We start from the raw sequence: 20,328 nt of genomic DNA, 5'->3' as shown, positions 1-20,328 counted from the left end.
CTCAATAAATATGCAAAATTAAATTAATAAAATTCTTTGTTTCATTGTTTTGTTTTATTAAATATCACAAGAAATAAATGCATTAAAATATTTTTATGAATTTCGAAATGAAATATAATATTAGTTGTATCAACAAAAAAAAATTAATAATATTTGCAATGTAAAAATATAAATTTGTGTATTATTTATGTGTTTAATAATAAATTTTTTTTTTTACTTACATTCTTGCTTAAATGTGAAATATTCTGTGAGATGTCTGCACTCATGGTTGCCCCTGAGTAGGAAGAGTGTGGTAGGATGGCATAATTTCAATGCCCACAGGTACAAGACGCACTGAAATATCAAAAAATTCAAATTTAAATATTTATAAAAAAAAAACATAAAAAAGATTTATTATTAAATAGTAATTTTATGAAGATTAAAAAGATAAATGAATATGAAAATGATAAGAAAATTGTCAATGATCAAACATTTATGAATTCGATTTTAACGACTTATCTTCACGACACATGTCAGCTTTTCGAAAATAAAAAAAAAAATGAAAAAAATTCACATGAAAAAAAGCACGAAATCTGGATCAACATGAAAATCGCACCTACGAGGATCATGATATAAGCTCCAGCATGAAACATTGCTAGAGATATGTTTTTTTTTTTTAAATATCTTTCCCTTATTTTTTTTTCTACTGATTTATTTTTCGATACATATTTTCAAAGCTTCCTGTCATTAATTTCCATAAGCTTTACATTCACATACCTATACGCTTTTTAAATATTTTTATTTTTTATATTTTTAGATTTTAAATTACTCCCGTTGCAATCGTGTACATATTAGTACACAATTACCAATTATCGATTAAACGTTTGAATATTTTTAAAAAAATAATAACATAATATTAAAACGAACTAAAATAATAAAAAAAATTAATTTGCAAATGAATTTTAAATTTAATAAAAATTTACAACTATCGATTGAACTTTTAAATAGTTGAAAACAATTTTAGAAATTTTGATAAATATTTAACAATGTTGGATCATTATTTCGAAACGTTTTTCGATCAAAAGAAATTTATATATTTGATGATATTAAAAATTAAATAACCAGGTTAATAACAACAATAAAAAAATAATAATTTTAAATGTCATTTAAACATAGTTTGACCTAAACTGTGTTTTACATTGTGCCAAATATTTAAACAGGTGTTGGACATAAAGTGAGATACTTGGCACACACATCAATGTAACACACAACAACCTAGTTTTTTTTGTAACACTTCATATTTCCTTCAATAGTTTTCATGGTTGTTTTTTTATTTTATAATTTAACTATTTAATTATAAATTTGACATTGTTATAAAAATATATTTATTTGAAATAAATTTATATAAATAAGTACATTTAATCTTCAAAAAATATCATTCAAAATTTCGAGAAAAAAGGGATATAACTTGCTTCAGGTTAATTAATTATTTTCTTTAGAAAAAAAAATATCTATCAAGATTTTAATGCATCAATTTTTAGTGTATTGTTTTTAGTATATTGTGTAAAATTTTCAAGAAAATTCTTCGTTGAATTTGGTCGTAGCGAAGAAATTAAAATCCATGTGTAAAAATAAAAAAAAACGATAATTATTTTCCGGGTGATTAATTTTTTTCTCAGTAAAAAATATTATCCGGATTTTTTTTTACATTATTTATGAAATTTTGAGATTAATCTGGCTTTAAAAAAATTACTAGGTAAAAATTAAACAGTCAATTATCTCCAGATTAAATAAATTTCGATTTCGAAAAAAAATAAAAACAATAAAGTATTTTAAAAATTAAATATGTTTACATACCTCGATACTGAAGTAGCCTCTGTCTACATAATCACCAAGAAATAGGTATTTTGTCGTCGAAGGAGGTCCACCAACTTCAAATAATTTCATGAGATCATAAAATTGTCCATGAATATCTCCACATACTGAAACAAAAAAGACGATAAATTTAAAAAAAGAAACCCAACAGTAAAAAATAGAAAAATTTACAACAGAAATACTATCAAAGCAAAAAAAAAAAAAAAAATTCTCAACAATCTCATGATACTATTTTTCTTTTTTTATCATTTTTCTATACTTCAAATTCTAGTTCGTCTGATAGAGATGTATCGTTGAACCGTGACATTCTTTGTGAAGCTCAGGGTTATACTTCGACTCGATATTAAAAGCATTATCATCGTCATATCCGAACACTTTGGATTTTTTTTTTTTTTATTCCCTTTTTTACTCATCGTTGTCCCTAAAGAAATATAGATTTTTTTTTCTTCTCTTCAGGTATATAATAAAATGGAAAAAAAAAAAATAATAAAGTCAATTTGATAAATTTATCATTGCTATTTTATAAATAAAACTTATGTCCTTCGACCAGACACATATATTTTTTAAAAATATAAAATCAAAGTGTTTTTTTACTCAAGTGGAAATAGTGCTTTTTACAAAAAAAAATACACCCTAACCTACATTTACCAGTGGGGTTGATTATTGCTCTATTTAGTTGGAAAATAAAAAAACTTTTCAATTTTTTTTTTCTATAATTTTTTTCGATACATTAAATATTTATGTATATAAAAAATTTATTGTGCAAATATTTCTTTGGCTTGTTTTGGATATTTTTAAAATAGTATAGATGATAAATAAATATGCATAATGAAAAATAGAATTGAAGCAACAAATGGGATTTAATTTTGACTCAAGTTGAGCAAATAATAAAGTAGAAAGTAATCCAAGTTGATGTGAAATATACAATTATATAGGCAATAGGGGCTAATAAATAAAGGTAAATATGAAAAAAAATATAAAAATTCAAGGTTGACTATTTTTTCTATTCGATCTGTTGGTTAGTTGATATATGGGGCGCCAAGAGTTGTACGTTAATTGAACATTGCGACGTCTTTGAGGCGCCAATCTATTACCTATCATATAAAAAATTATTATTTATTTTTTTTTTGTTAATTAATATCGTCTATTTAATGTAATTGATATGACTAATTTTTTAGAAACTTATACAAATACATTTTAAATTTATTTAGTTTCAAAATAATATTCGAAATTTTTTTTTAAATGATTTTATATTTGAAATTCTTTGTAGTCCATATTTTTTTTGGTATTATAGAATAAATTTTAAAATTAGTTAAATAACAGTAGAAATTATTATTATAAAATTTTTCTACGGAATAAATATGCTGATTGTAAAATTTTTTATTCTGATGGAAAATAATATTTGAAAAAATTTATACTTGAGCGAATTTTTTTTTTTTTTTCAGGGGTTTGTTTGTTTTTCAAAAGGGTGAAATAAAAAAACGTACTCGTCATCAATATCTAGATATATCTCAAATGATTCGAAACGAATTTCTATACATAAAAAAAAAAAAAAAAATTGATCTTTTTTTTCAGCTGAAAAAGCTCTCGTCAATCTCGAACACAAAAACCGAGGGAGTATTCTGCTTACTCCCAACACACTTTGACACTGAATATCACAGTGTGTATATGTGATAAATGAAAAAAAGTATATATATTCTTGTAGAGCATAAAAAGACCTTACAACTGCTATTAAAAAAAAAAAATTTCTATTGCCAAAAATACGTGTAAATAATTATTAAAAAAATTTAATTTAAAAAAATTTTTATCATTGATATATCAAACTAAAATTTCAAATATCAAATATTAAATTCAAATTAAAAAAAATATAAATAACAGGTATTTTTACCTTCTAAAATTATGAATAAATAAATATACTTTTGTTTAGTTAATACACCCACAAGCCAAGTTAAATAATTACCATTAAAAATATAAAAAATTTCATAAAAATATGTAAATTAAATTTTAACACTTGTGACATAAATAACAACTCAAATACAATATAAAATCAATAAATTTAAAAGTAAATATAATAATAAAATTGCAATCAATGAATTATCATTTATCAGAGAGCATGACGTACGACAGATTGATCATAAACCACATTGGCTATGGCCATCTCTTGGAACAGTAATGTCAATTTATCCAATCATGTATATTTATGACAAATAACATTGACTATGTTATTTTACTCATACAATAATACATAAACAATTTTCAAAATATAATCAAAATACAAGCAACCAACAACAGACAATACTATGTATTTAAACAGTCATATATTTTCATATATATCTACAAACTTTTGTGGTTATTCAAAATGACTGTTATCATGAATTTTATTCAATTTCATAGACATTTAATTTAACGCATTAATATACATTAAAAAAAATATATTATTCATCATTTTATATTCTTGAAAATGTTATTTAATTATATTTAATAGTTTTTTTTTGGTTATGAATAATTTAAATGGTTTTTTTTTTTGAAGATGTGTTGTTAAATTATTGAAAATAATGAAAGTATGATTTTTGAAAAATTCAACAACGAATGTACATTTTTAAAAAATTAAATTTTACAAGTGGCTAGACATGCTCAGTAAAGTTTTCATGATAATGTATATACAGTTATGCATAAAATATATCGAACGATGAACAAACTGATGTTAAGTGCACTGTGCCATAACTTTGACTAAAAACCAGGTCATTTATTGTTGATAAGTTTATAAACCTATTTAAGTTTAATATCAACAAGAGACAAAAATAAATAATTTATTAATTATTAATAGTGTGAATATTTTATTGTACAAAAAAAAATAATAATAAATAAACAAAAAAATATGAGAAAAAAATTCCATAAAATATTTAATATTTTTTAAAATTATTTTCTCTTATTTATAACAAATAATTATTTATAAAAAATATCAATAATAGTATCATAATTAATTAAACAATAAATAGAAAAAAAGAAGAAAAAAATTTGTAAATTATATTTAATTGAAAATAATGTAAACATTGTATAAAAAAATTAAAAAAAAAAACAATAAAAAAATGTAAATGACTATCAAGTAATTTATAAATAAAAATGAAAAATAAATATTAATATTTCAAATGACTAAGTAAACGAAAAATTAAAAAAAAAAAAAATTGTATAAATAAATTTAAAAAATGGTTTAATTAAAAATTAAATAAATAATATTTTAATATAGCTTTAATTTTTTCAGTTAAAGTTTTAATAAATTTATGATATTATCATGCGATTGAGACAGATGAATTGGATTGTTTTTTAATATTTTTTTCTTCTCAATTTGGTTGAAGATGCAATTGATAGTCTATTAGAAATAGTCATATACAATTCCGTTTGAGATTATCCAACAATGTATAGTACAAAGCTTTGTAGAGAATTTCAAGTGACAAGTGATGTGGTTTGTCATATAGATATTGTTGAGATTGTTGTTTGAAACATATGCCAACAAGACTATACATGTATCCATTAAAATACACCAGGTGTACATGATAATACATATAAACTGTGTTGTCATATACAAACCTCAAGTAGGGTTTTAAACATTGAAGACGATAAACTGTCAAACAACTAGGTATACAAATAAAATTTTTTAAAAAATTTATATGTATGAATTTATATGTTCAAATGACAGCAAAAGTTTATAAATAAACAAGAAAGTTTTGTTAAATTAATTAATGAAAACTTTTCTTATTTCCTAGCATTGAAATTAATTTATTTTTATTTTTTAATTTCAATTTTTAAGTTGAAAATTTATATTTATTTGACGTTGATTTGATGATAATTTCTTGGCTTTTTAAAGAATTGAAATTGAAAAAATTGAAAATTAATAAATTTATTGGTCAAATTAATTAAAATATTGAATTTATTATCAAATTAAAATGTTATTTAATTTATTAATTTTTAAATTTACAAAATTGTTAAAATAAATATAATGATATTGAAATATACATTGAAATACTTGATCAATTAATAAATTTTATATCAATTTTTAAATGACCAAATTCTTTTGTATTTTTTAAATTTTTCTCTCGAAAATTTTCACATTAATTTGCGTTTTTTTACAAATTATTTGAAGATTTTTTAATAGTTTAAATATCAGACATACACACCAGGTAAATAATTATTATCAAAATATAAAAACACATTTATTTTTTGTCACTTTAAACATTATTAATAATCTAAATAAAATAAAATAACCATGTATATTAAATTTTGAATTTTAAATTTAATTTTTACGATGAAAAAAATTGATGGAATTTGTTGTTTTTTTAAATATTTAATAAATTTATAATGTCGTTGTGTGTATTTTAGATAACCAGATAATGAAGAAAATAATAAAAAAAAATAACAAACAATGTGTAAACACAAGTATGATAGATTTACAAAAAGCTTAGCTGGCAATTATGTGTGATCATGGGATTTTCTTGGGCTATATTCACCTGGGTCTGTATGATTTCAAAATTTATTGTTAAATTATTATGCGATATTATTTTTTATATATATTTTCTACCCTCTTTATTAAATATATACTCGAGGGATGTTTCCAAGTTTATCGTCTCTCATGATTAATGTTAGTTTTATTTATTTATTTTAGTTTGAAAAAAAAATAAATAAACAACAATAATCCCCTCGATGAATCCTTTTAATAGAAAAAATAATAATAAAATATTGCTTTGTTGTTAGATTATTTATTTTTTAAATTAAATACATGTTTACAAATGAAATCATTTGTAGTGATTAGTAGTTTTTCTATTTATCTAATAGAAAAATGATGAATGAAAAAAATTGTGGGGGAAATATTAATCAACAAATATTAATTATAATTTTACACCAAGTAACTATCAATTATTGTAATATTTGGTTATTAATTTTGAGGTTGGTAGTCACTGTTACATTTGGTTAATTGATCCACTGTACAAATGCTCATTCAACACGGAAATATTGCTTTTAAAATGTAATTCTATTTTCATTTACTTTTTTCAGTATATGATTAATAACAAATGCCAATTATTCAGAAGAAAAAAATAAAAATAAAAGAGGAAATTTAAAAAAAAAATAATAAAAATTGACTATTGACAATTGTCAGGTTATTATTGAGTTTGTACTTTTTTAATTGATCGATTTAAAGTGCCTCATAACATACTCCAAATGACTAGCAATTTTTATTTTTCATTTTTTTTTTTACCTTTATCCTTTGTCGATTTACAAATTAATCAAAAATTAATTTTTTTTTCACTTTTATTATGAATTAGTTTCAAAAGAAATTAATATTCAATTATTAATTTAAAAATCATTAAAAATTTTTATTTAAATTATTTAAAAATAAAAAAAATTTAAAAACTTTTTCAGCAAGAAATTAGAACAATTTAAAAGAATAAAATTAATAATTAAAAAAAATAATAACAATTTTAATAATTATTAATTTTAAAAGCTCATTTCGAAAAAAATTTTCGATTTTTATTCGAAAAAAATAACTAAAAAATATTATTTATACTATTGCCAAGTAAAATATAATTTATATATTTTTTTTTTTTTTCTAATTGCATGTTTGATGTGTGTGCGTGTGTATATGTATTAAATCGATTTATAATTATCCCATCATATGTGACAATCGATCGTGTTTATAAAATAAAACAGGAAATGCAAAAATAGAGTAACATGCCAACATAAATTATAAATGTAAAATATATATTTTCCAAGTATTTTAAAAATATAAATAAATTTGATTTTATATGTAATAATAATATTATCATCATGATCTATATAATTATTAAATATATATTATACTAATGTTCGTGTATGATGGTATATCCTGTGCGTGCACATGAACGAACAACTTGCAATTGTTATCACACATTGAATATCTAAACAGGACCAATATTTGTTTATCAAAGTTTTCGATTGACGATACAGTAAAATATAGAGTAAACTAAAATAGACTCAAATTTTCATATAAATATGTTAATTTTAAATACCATTTTGTAAATAAAAAACATAAATTTATTTACAAAGTTTTAATCTTGAAAATTTCAAAAATTCACATAAAGCTTTAAATGACTTTTCAAAATTTTGATACTTAAAATAAAGTATACTTTATTATTTAATATTATCAACTTTTATAAACATTTATTTATTTTTTTTTATTGCTAAAGTTTATGGCTAAATTATGATGAAAATTTAATAGAACATTTCTTGTAATTCAAAGCTGCATTGTCCTTGACTTAATTATTTTTATTGTTGTATTTATTTTTTTAATCTTGAAAGCCCTTAAAACTCTTAAATAATTATTTTAAGTCTTATTAATGTGTAATAATTTATTTAAAAATCATTTAAATTACTTGAATATTTCGAAAAGTATTTAAATGTTGAAAATAAAACAATTTACAACTAAATTTTTTAAAAATAAATAATTAAAAGTAGATTATTAATTGCCCAAGTAATTTATAAAATATAAAAAAAAATATAAATTTAAATTAATAATGAAAAAACATAGTGAATTTGGTTTAGAACAAAAGTTTGAAATAAATAAAATTAAAAATTACCGAGTATCATTTGAGAGATAACAAGTAAAATAAAAAAAATCACTTATGACCATGTATGTAAGATTTAAAGCTCATGAAAAAAATTAAACTTAATTTTATTTTTTTATTTGTTTGATGAAATATAAATGGGTGGAGTTTACAAATAGACATGCAATGCTTGAAACTAATTGCCGCATTTCATGTGCTCGACTAATTTCATCAGTCTTTTAATTATAAAAGATAATCTTAATATTATTATAAAAATTTTTTTCTTTTACTCTAACTTGATCACAATATAATAACAAAAAATATAATAAAAGTAGTTTATGATGTAAATATATGACCTTGACTACTTGATTAATTAATTTTTGGATTTTTAAATTTTTCTCTCGAAAATTTTCGAGTCAATTTGCGTTTTTTTTACAAATTATTTGAACATTTTTTAAAGTTTAAATATCAGACATCAACACCAGGTAAATAATCATTATTAAAATATAAAAAGGCATTTAATTTTTGTCCCTTTAAACATTATTAATAATTTACATAAAAAAAAATAAAACATGTATATTAAATTTTGAATTTTGAATTTAACTTTTACGATGAAAAAATTGAATTCAAAAATTTTTCTTTTACTCTAACTTGATCAAAGTAATAGAATATTGTAAAATATAATGTAAATATATTATTTTTGTTATTTCAATTTTGTTATTTTGTTATTTTAATTGTATTAATAATTTAATTAGTAATATTATTCATTAAGTAACACACGAATGCATTTACTAAAATACCAAAATTCAAATTAACTGGCCGACTGAAGTCTGTTACATACACATGTCAATTCAAGCTGCATTTAAATTATTCAAATTTCTACAACAATAATTAATAAACCAACAATGAAAAATAACCAATTAAATACATGAAAATAATTTTTTTTTAAATTACAAAATATTTTTCAATAATCAACTGATAAAATTAATTTTTTTATCCTATTTTTTATAAGTGAATATTCCTTTTTTTTTCTCAAGTCAATATGACTGGATTATTATTGCTCAATTGAGTAGAAATAATAATTTATATATTTTTTTTATATTTTTCTCATTTACCCTTGGCTAGTGTAATTTTTGCACACGCTATTTTCTTTAAGGGTTATTGTAAAAAAAAAATAAAATAGATGAGGGATTTGTCGAAATCCCAAAGGTAATCTCAACCTATTTTCACACATTTATATATATTCTTGATGTTTTTTTATTTTTTTATTTTTTCGACATCAATGTAGCTAAGAAAATTCGACTTTTCGTTGGGTTAATACACTCTTCAAATAGTGATATAACTGCTTGGATGATTTTTGTGTATAAAAAAAAATAGAAAAAAAAATTTGATGGATCTAAAAGCTTGGTTGTTATATATTGAGGGTCTCGACATCTATCTGGGCATAATTGTCAGGTCAAATTTACGATGTTTAACGACACCTTTGTGAATACTCTGTTGGTGATTTGCTAACATTGACTAAAAGTCACCTTGAATTACTTTTTTTTTTAACTTCCATTTAATTCATTTTTATTATATTCAATTTTTTTATTTATTTCTATTATTTATTTGAATTGTTTTATGACAAGTCTCGTGATTTTAAGATCGAGATTAATATCGAAAAATAATGTAACAACAAAAATTTTAAAAAAAATATATATATAAAACATACTTTGGTATATTTAAAAATTAAATATTCCATGATTTATATTTTTATATTATTTTTTCTGTCTCTTATCTGTATAAAATGAATCGTGAAATGAAAAAAAAAAAAAGACAAATTGCTGGTTGGTCTCTACCGACAATTGGGTATATCAAGATTTTTTTTTTGATAAACCACCCCCACTGTCTAACTAAAGTGACAAACAGTCTACAGAAAATAAAAAAAATAAAATAATAATTTTTATTTTTGTTCTAAATATACTCTTTTATTTATTTAATTTATTTTTTTTAGGCTTTTTTTTCCTCAACTAATTTCGCTAGTTTTTATTCTTCTACAATAAATGGAAAAATGGAAAGAGAGAATAAATAAATCTATATAATGATAGGATAATAAAAAAAAAAAAAAAATGAAAATGATAATGAAAGAATTGAGAAATAAAAAAAAGGAGAGAAAAAAATGTAATCTTGGTAACGATTGGGCGTGCAACAGCTGTGGGCATGAAGAAAATAATTTCGTTAGCACAATTTCGAAAAAATTTCAAGTTGGATTCATCAACAGTATTATTGTAACGAAATGTTGAATTGTGGGTAGAAATGAAAATACTTGAATAAGACCTTTTTCTTTGTCTAGTTTTTTTTTTTTAACAAACAAACTACTTTTATTATTTTTTTTTCTATTTTTTCTTATTTACCATGCTCTAGTGTGGATAAATTGGCCATGGAAAATTCGATCGATATTGCACGTCAGCCACGTGTCAGGGTATTCAACATTATTTTTTTTTTTTTATAATTATTATTATTATTATTATTTTTCCTCAAACGAACATGCACAAACGCGATAAAACATTTTTTTTTTATTCTCATTAAACATTTTAATGAATTAATATTGAAATATGGATTTTGTTGTGTTATTATTATTTTTGTCTTAGTAATTTTTTCTTTTTTATTTGTTATTTATTAATTAACTTATCTTTTATTTTTTAATTTTGATAATTACATGACTACTTGGATAAAAATTTTCCCGGCAAAAGAATTTGTGTAAAAAATATTTTGAATGTATGAAAAAATTTTATCGTAATAATCAAAAATATCTACTAGCGAAAGTAAAAATAAATTAATTAGATTTATAAAAATCGGAAATGATCTTATTAATAATATACAATAAATTAAAATAAATAAAAAAAATATTTTCATACAATATTTAAAATGTAAATATTGAAAAAAAAAATGAAATTTAAAATAATATCAACATTTATTTATATTATATTATTTAATATATTAATAAATTATATATAATATATTTTGTATAATATATCTATTAATTATGATATTATTTATATATTATTTATAATATTTATTATGTTAAATTATTAAATTAAATTATTTATCAATTATGAATTAAAAAATATTTATATTAATAATAATAAATTTATAAATTAAAATATAAATATATAATATTAATGAATAAATAATATTAAATAATAATTTTATAATAAATTATGTATATATAATAATGATTTAATTAATAAATAATTAAAATACATATTTCAATTATGTTATTTAATTATTTTAATAATTATGTAATCTAATTAAATAATTAATTTTAAAATTAAATTTAATTATATATTAATAATGTAATAAATGATAAAATATCTATAATTATAAAAGAATTTCAAATTAAAAATGAATATATTATGTGTAAATATTAAATGAATTTTATCAAATATTAATTAAAGATTATAATTAAATAATTATAACATAGTATAATATTATGTAAAAATAATTAAATAATATTAATACATGTAAATAATAAAAAATTTATTAATATTTAATATTAAATTTATTATATAATGTTTTATAATAATTTATATTTTATCTAATAAATATATTATAATTAAATCAATTATGTAATTATAATAATATGTTATAAAATAATTAAATAATGATTAAATTAATTTAATAAATTGTATCTAATTAATTTTATATTTTATTAATATGTCAATTTTATGTATTAGCATAACATTTAGTCATTACAATAAAATGTAATTAATAAATTTTTAAATAAATTTTTGAATTTATCAAAGATAAATGATAAAAGTATTTATAATAAATTTTAAATGAAATATTTATTTATTTATCGTAAATATAGTGTTGTTATAATTTTTTAAAATAATCATTAAATCATTGTTTACATGTAACTATATTTGTATTATTTTATAATGATAAATTTAATTTTAAATATGTTTTTATAACGCTACAGGATGTTTTTTATTTTTTTTGGAAAATTATTAACCAGGATATTTTATTTCAAAATGTATTCAAATGGGAAATTTATTTTTCTAATAATTTCATGATTATGTTTAGTTCTAAAATCCATGTAAATAAATATTTTTGTTAATTTTAAACTTGATCGTGTGTGAATTAAATACACATCGTAATTTTTTTTTATTTTGCTAAATTAAAAAAAATAAATAAAAAATAATAATACAGAAAAAGATTAAAACTGCATAGGAGTTTTAATGACATTGCAGTGAAGCAAAGAGAAACTAATAATAAATAAAAAAATAATAGTTGAAAATAAATAGCATCAAGTTTTGACCAGTTACTCCTTTTTATCATAATAAAATTTGTCGTTTTAAAATTGTCAAACAAACTTTTAATCTCTATACACATATATATGAATACATCAACTATCCAACCTGTGTAAATTTCAACTGTATATTTATATTACTTGATCAAACATAAATAATTTATGAAACTACACGTTAAATAATTTTTTACAACTTTAAATGAATATACATATTAAATTTTTATCATTACAATATTGTAAATAAAAGCTTCAAGTTATTTTTTCAACTTTATTTATATACTCCATGTGAAATAAATATAAATTTTCATTTTATCATTCAAAAAAAAAAAATAAAAAGAATACTCAATTATAAACAGTAGAAAAATAAACTTGAAATTTAAAAAATTAAAAAAAAATATAAATGATAATAAAAAATATTAACCCGACAACAGAATAACATTTATCAAAAATTTCAAGTGAGATAATATTTTGTAAACAAATTGCCAACACATTGTCATGCATGTGAATTTTTATTATGCATTTAAAAAAAATAAAGTAATAAATATTATTTGAGTTTTTATTTTTTTTTCATTGTATATGAAACAGGATTAAAATACCGGATTATATTTTATTAATCGTGTATAAAATACTGGCATTGCTTTTTAAAAATTAGGTGTATATATTGTACCTTTATATACATGAAAAATATAATTTTAAATAATTTAAAAATAGCTATGGAATTTAACACGAGGAGTCTAATCTATTATTATATATTTGGCTAAGAAAACGACATTTAAGTGTATTACGTAATGGAATTTAAGAGAAACGATTAGTAATTCGTTATGGGTCAACCTCAATTTATTTAATATCATTTATTATAAATGGACATTATAAATATTTTATTTATTTTTTCATATATTTAGTCAATGACATCATTAATTAACTCACAAGGATTTATATATTTTTTTAAAATTAATTAGAATCATATTTGCATTTTAAATTTAATCTATTTTTTTTATTTACTATTTATTTTTGTTAATTTAAAGTAGACTGTTTGCCTAGCAAATTTGTATATCCAAATGTTTTTTTTTACTACGTAATTTCATTATAATTTAATTGCTTTATTTGTTCTATTTTTTTTTTTTTTTGTTATTAATTATTTAGTTGGCTAATTATTTTGTCAATATATATTTATGTTTGTTTTTTAAATTTTCGGGGTTTAAATTATGCTTGTAATTGTTTAAATAAACTATTTATTTATGATTTATAATTTTTATTATTACGAAATTTTTTGAGCATAAAATATCTATCAAAATTTAATAACATTTATTTTTTTTTTGCTCATATAAATTTAAATATTTCACGATGTACTTAAATTTTTTTCAAATCTAGCAGAAAAATTTAATTAAAAATTTTATACTTTTCTCAATTTCTCAATAAAAATATATTAAAAAAAAAAAATCATAAAAAATTAAAGTACTATTTTTATGTGACATTTTTTATTATGTCAATTTAATCAACTAAATTATGCTAATAGTTTAGCAGATAGTTCAGTATGACTTTTAAATTTTTTTTTCATATTCAATTTTAAAAAATATATTATAATTCTCATATATATAATTGAGCACTCAGATAAAAAAATAAAAAAATAATCTTCTGCCAAAATTATAAAACAAAAAATTCTTTATCAATAAATTTCAGCTATTTTTTAAAATTAATTTACAAGCAAGTAAAAATAAACAAATAAACAAACAAATAAATAAATGAATAAAAAAAACAATCTCTCTGAAAGATGTGTGTATATATTTTTTGTTCCTTTTAGTAATCAATTGTTATTTTTTTATCAGACAGCAGAGTAAATTCACCAGCTAGCAAGAAGCAATTTACTCTTTTGTACATGGCTGAGGGGTTTGAAGAATCATTGAGTGGTTAAAAAAATAAAACGAAATATGTGACATTATTCTGTATTTTTAAAAAAACGTTTAAGATAATTTTAAGAGTTCTTTCTTATATTGCTTCATCCAAAAAGCATCAACAGATTAAAGCCAACAAAAAATCTTTCACTATTATTTTTACAATAAAATAATCACGATAATATTTTTTTCGCTTGTTATTACTACTGTCGAAATGTAAATATTTCTCTAAAGAAATACATGGTAATTTATTTAGTTGACTGTCTTTATTTATTTATAAAAAATATTGTAAAAAAAAAGGAGGGTATTTGCTGTCTGATCCTGCGCCAAGGTGCACATGCTTTGAAAATTCCAAATGTTATAAAAGTTTGCATTCTGTTATTTTATTTTTCTTTACCATAACTCTTTAACTTGCCAACTTGTTCTTTCCTTATACATATATAAAGTTTTTTTTTTTATTTCAACCCTTAACCCACTCGTTGCTTAACTTCTCCACCCTCTTACTGTTAGTAACTACTCCCCGCATTTCCTCTTTTGCCAACACCCTTCTTTATATAGATATATATCCCATGTCAACCACGTTTTTCTTGTCGACCCCGATGTGCAAAAAGTCAAAGGCAACGTCCACTATGTATTTGTCATTTACTTTTTTTTATTTTTTATCATTCTTGTTGGATAAACTTACAATGCCAAGATTTTTACATAGACTTTTTTTTTTTTTTATCTATGTTTGCATGCACATTTCCAATGGCTTTTTATGTTTTTTTTTTAAATTTCAATTTCTATTCAAAATAAACAAAATAAAATTTATTACAATGATTAAAAAAAATTTTAATCAATGTTGATTAAAGTAAATATAAATTAATTCTCATAATTTTAATTTAATTGTTAAAAAAATAAATAATAAAAAACACAAGATGAAAAGAGAAATAAAATTTAAGCTGAGAAAAAAAATTAAAGTTACGATTTGTTTTTACAGTATATTATAAAAAATAAATTAAATAAATACGATATATATATGTGAAATAAAAAAAGCATGACCTAGTTTGAGCACCAGCATTATGTGCCCCCAACATTCAGCCTTGGTGGTTCAGCATCTAACCCTCAACAACCGCTGCGCCGTCGCTCTTTTACTCTTTGTTTATTGCGCGCGCTTATATTTTATTTAAACATACACCAACATATATCAACAATACAAAAAAATATAAAAAAAAAAAAGCCACGCATACACAGACTTTTTACCATAAAAAAAAAATTTCCTTTTTCATTCTATCATTATGCAGTTTTTTTATAAAAAAAAAAACTTTCAATTCATCGTTGCCAAGTGAAATAGTATTGAAATAAAAAATAAATCATCAAAGAAAAATAATATATAAAAAGGAAAAAAAAAATCTACATTTTAATGATGACATAATAAAATAAATATCTAAATAATTATTTAAACTTTGACTGTAATATTTAGCCCAAAAAAAAATAATTAAATTTGTAATGAAATTAAAATTCTTTGATAGTATTGATTGAGCTTTTTGTGTGCTATATTATTGATTGAAAAAAAAATAATAAAATAACTAAATAAAATAAAACAGATGTGAGTAAATTATGAAAAAAAAAAAATTGATAAAACGAATGGATAAATTGTTACTAGGTAGGGTAAGATTTGTGTTAACTCGAGCTCAACATCTCAGCTCATTGGATAATGAGAAGAGTATGAAGCACCGAAGCGAAATTATTATGTACCTAGATATGAGATGATGCAAAAGGATACAACGCAACCCTATCACCATGAAAATCAATATCACCATTATTTATATTTAATAAATATACAGTATAAATTATAATATAATCCAAGGTCGATTAAATAAACAAATGACCATGAAAATAATAATAAATAAACTCACCAGTAACTGGTGCTTCAATGTCTATCATGGTTTTTTCTGAACGAAGAAGTGCAGCACCATCATTGACAATGCGCAATGCTGCTGCTTCATCAATTCTACCCTCGAGAATGAAATGATGTTTGAGAACATCAGGTCGTGGTCGACCTGTCCTTGCATCAAACACCTCTGTCACAGTCAGCTTATGTGACGGTGGAAATGCCACACCTTTAACACAAAAAAAAATACAATTACATTAATCAATTGTTATTTATCAAAAACAAAATATATATTTTAAAAAAAACTTTAAATTAGTCAAGTACAAAATTAATTATATAAAAAATTAATATTTAAAATTGTAGATGTTAATTAATGGACAACCTGGTGCTCTTGGATAATCATCTGGTTTTAAAGATTTTGGTTTTGATGAGTATCTTATTTTAATTGGACTAAAAGTGTCTGATTGATTTGATTTATCAATTCCAGTTGATGATTTATTAACTGGAGTTGATTTATCAATTAAAGTTGGTGATTTATCAACTGAAGTTGATGATTTAGCAATTGGAGTTGATGATTTAGCAATTGGAGTTGATGATTTAGCAATTGGAGTTGATGATTTATTAACTGGAGTTGATTTATTAATTAAATTTGGTGATTTATCAACTGGAGTTGATGATTTATCAATTGAAGTTGATGATTTATTAACTGGAGTTGGTGAATCATCAATAAGAATTGGTGATTTATCATTTTTTTTAATTGATATTTCATCAATAAAAATAATACTATCATCAGCATCATCAGCAAGAAATGTTGAATCAAGATCAAGGCTTGAAGTATCATTAATTGATAATTTATTTGGTGTTAAATCATCTTGATAATCAGTATCAATTTTACGCTGACAACTTGGAGTAGCTATTGATGACATTGCATCGAACCAAAATGTCGTATCAATTTCTGAATTTTCAGATTCATTATACAATTGTTGAATAAAACTTTCTTCAATTATTTTCATCTGTTTATCAGTTACAATATCACCCAGTTGTTCATGAACAGCTTTTTTTAATATTTCTTCACCAAAATCTGGCTTTTCATTAACTGTCATGTTTACAATATTTTTTTCTTCATTTATCTCTTTGTTAGAAGTAGAATTATCTTCTTCATCATCAAGATCTTTCATATCAGAAACATTCATCTCTAAAAGATCAATATTATCAACTTGAGATTTTTTTCCAAGTGAATTATCATGTGCCAAAAATAACAAAACATCAGACACAACTTCAAGACGATTTGTCAATCCCAATTGTTCAACTGAAATTTCATCATCATGCTCAACATCAGTCATTGATGATTCTGATAAAAATGAATTAATTCTTTCTGATGACATAGATCCAAAACCAGATGATGTTTTATCCAGTACATCAATTGAATTATCAAAAATACTTTGATCATTTGATGAATTTGATTTGAATGATTGAACAAATAATTTACGTCTATTATGCTCATGTTGAAGTGCAGTTATTACTGTATCATCATCAAATGAACGTGATGAACCACGTACAAGATTAATATTTTTACATGACAAACGACGTTGAAAAAATTCACTTATTTCTGTTGAAGTTTTTTTAGGTGTTGGTGTTTGTAATTGAAGTTTCTTCATACGATTGATAAGTTGTTCAATTGATGGTGGTAAATATGCTCTTGGAGTTTTGAAAAAATTATATTTATCAGCTGGTGTTTTTGTTGTTGTTTCTGTTGTTGTTTTTTTAACTGGTGTTTCTTCTAGCTCTATCAGCTTTACATCACGATAAGACGCCATGTTTTATTTCACTTGTTAAATTCAACAATTAAATTTTGTTTTTTTTTAAATTTTAAAACAACAATGTGATGATTTTAATTCAACAATAGTTTTATTATTTATTTAGATAATTTATAAAACACTTTATGGTATTTTATAGGCTTTGTGAGATAATAATTACATGAGAAATGCAAATGAATCAATTGATGAACCAATACGTGACACAGCAAAAGGGGAAAAACAGGGAAAAAAGTCAATCCAGTTTTACCAACTTAGTTTCTTAGAAATCTCTATAAATCTCCAACAAATTGAAACACCTGATTGGTTGAATATTAATTTTTTAAACCAATCAGTTTATACAATTTAATTAAACAATTAATTGTCAATTTAAAAATAATTTTAATAATTATTAATAAATTAAATGGGTTGATAAAATTTTATATTATAAAAATGCAAATTTTGCAAGAAAAAAATTATTATTATCTGTCTATTTTTTCTTTATAATCTGGAGATTAAATTTATTGATTTTAATATAGCATGTCGGATAATATTTCAACAAAGCCATACAATGAAATTCAATATATAAATTTTTTTTAATTATATATTTTATTGTTGAAATGAATTTATTTATTAAAAAAAAAAAAAAAACTATTTTGTTCTTTTGTACCGACGAAATTTCTGGGAATTATATTCTAATTTTCATGGAAAAAAATAAAATAGATATGAATGAAAAATAATAATTTACATGGAATAATAATTTATTAGTTTTATTGATTTTATTAATTTATTAATTACATTGTTGCTACGTTTGATGAAAGTGGACTAATTATAATTACAAAAAAATTTAAATTAGTTTTTTGTTTTTAACTATGTAACATGGATTTTTGAAAATTAAAATTAATTTTTTTTACACTAGCTAATATTTAAATAATATATTATATATACAAACAATTATTTTTATCTTAAATAAATATTAAACAATAGACAAACACAATAAATATTTTTTTTTTTTACAAATACAAGATAAAATATTTGTTTAACACTTGAATTATCTTTGATAAATTAATGTCAAGATTTATTAATCGTTAATCATTATCAAGATTGTTTAATATCTTGATTATAATTACGATGAATTAATGATGATCAAAGTAATTAATTTTTGATAATAAATAATCTTGATCAAGTTATTTACTCGACAAAAGATTTATTTATTTATCTATTAATTTTTTTTTTTTGTTTTTCTAATTAAAATTGGTTATCTTAATTTTTAAAATAATACCAAACTGTAAATATTTAACAAGTAGTTTTTTTTTTATCAAATAAAAATAAATTAGAAGTTAGAATTTTGTTTACTAAGATAAACCTCATTCATATTCAGCTGATTTTTTTAAGTTTTAAAACGAAAAACAAATATTATTTACTCGTTGAAATTGTTATTAAAAATTTCATAATATTTAAAAATAATTTATACAAAATTAAACGTTGATAATCTACTTACAATGATGAAAAAATTTATGAAAATTAATTAACAAGTGTTGACTTAATGACAATAAAAACAAAGCAAGTTTATAGATTTGTTTGTTTTTATAAAATAACAATTCAATTATTTCTTTTTAATTATATTTTTTTTTTGCTTTTATTTCTGTTTTTTTTTTCTTTTTTTGTTATTAATTCTTTTATAATAAATATGCATCATGTACTGGCAATAAATTATAAACAATTAATAACAAAAAAAAAGTAAAAAATAAAATGAATAAAGCTGAAAAAAAATAAATAATAATTTCGAAATATTGCAAATTATTATTCATAAATTTCGAAACATTTGTTTAAATAATTTTATAAATTTTACAATTCTCAAAATGACATAATAACAATATTATTCAATGACAAAGAATTAAATTTTTTTAAATAAATATACTGCATAATTTCAGCTGCCAAGTTATAAAATATCAATAAAATAAATTTTTGTCAAACGATATAAATTTCAGTTGAAAAATAAAAAAAGATAAATAGAAATTTAATTATTTCAGTAATAAAATAATTGAAT

The 20,328-nt window shown here is 20.7% G+C and overlaps 1 protein-coding gene across 11 annotated transcripts in view; it reads right to left on the bottom strand.

Moving 5' to 3' along the window:
- Positions 1 to 20,328, bottom strand: part of LOC122855819 (serine/threonine-protein phosphatase 2B catalytic subunit 3-like) — a 54,677-nt gene that overhangs the window by 16,486 nt on the left and 17,863 nt on the right. For all 11 annotated transcript variants that reach the window (XM_044157459.1, XM_044157461.1, XM_044157463.1 and 8 more), the window contains 3 exons: positions 16,511 to 16,714; positions 1,837 to 1,961; positions 222 to 333 (listed from right to left, as the gene is read on the bottom strand). In XM_044157459.1, coding sequence (XP_044013394.1) covers positions 222 to 333; positions 1,837 to 1,961; positions 16,511 to 16,714 — 441 coding nt within the window. The remainder of the gene's footprint in view (positions 1 to 221; positions 334 to 1,836; positions 1,962 to 16,510; positions 16,715 to 20,328) is intronic.

The sequence above is a fragment of the Aphidius gifuensis genome, linkage group LG4 (genome assembly GCF_014905175.1).
Source record: "Aphidius gifuensis isolate YNYX2018 linkage group LG4, ASM1490517v1, whole genome shotgun sequence".
Classification (NCBI taxonomy): Eukaryota; Metazoa; Arthropoda; class Insecta; order Hymenoptera; family Braconidae; genus Aphidius; species Aphidius gifuensis.
The sequence above is the reverse complement of the archived record's forward strand: the minus strand, read 5'-3'. Positions and strand labels throughout refer to the sequence as shown.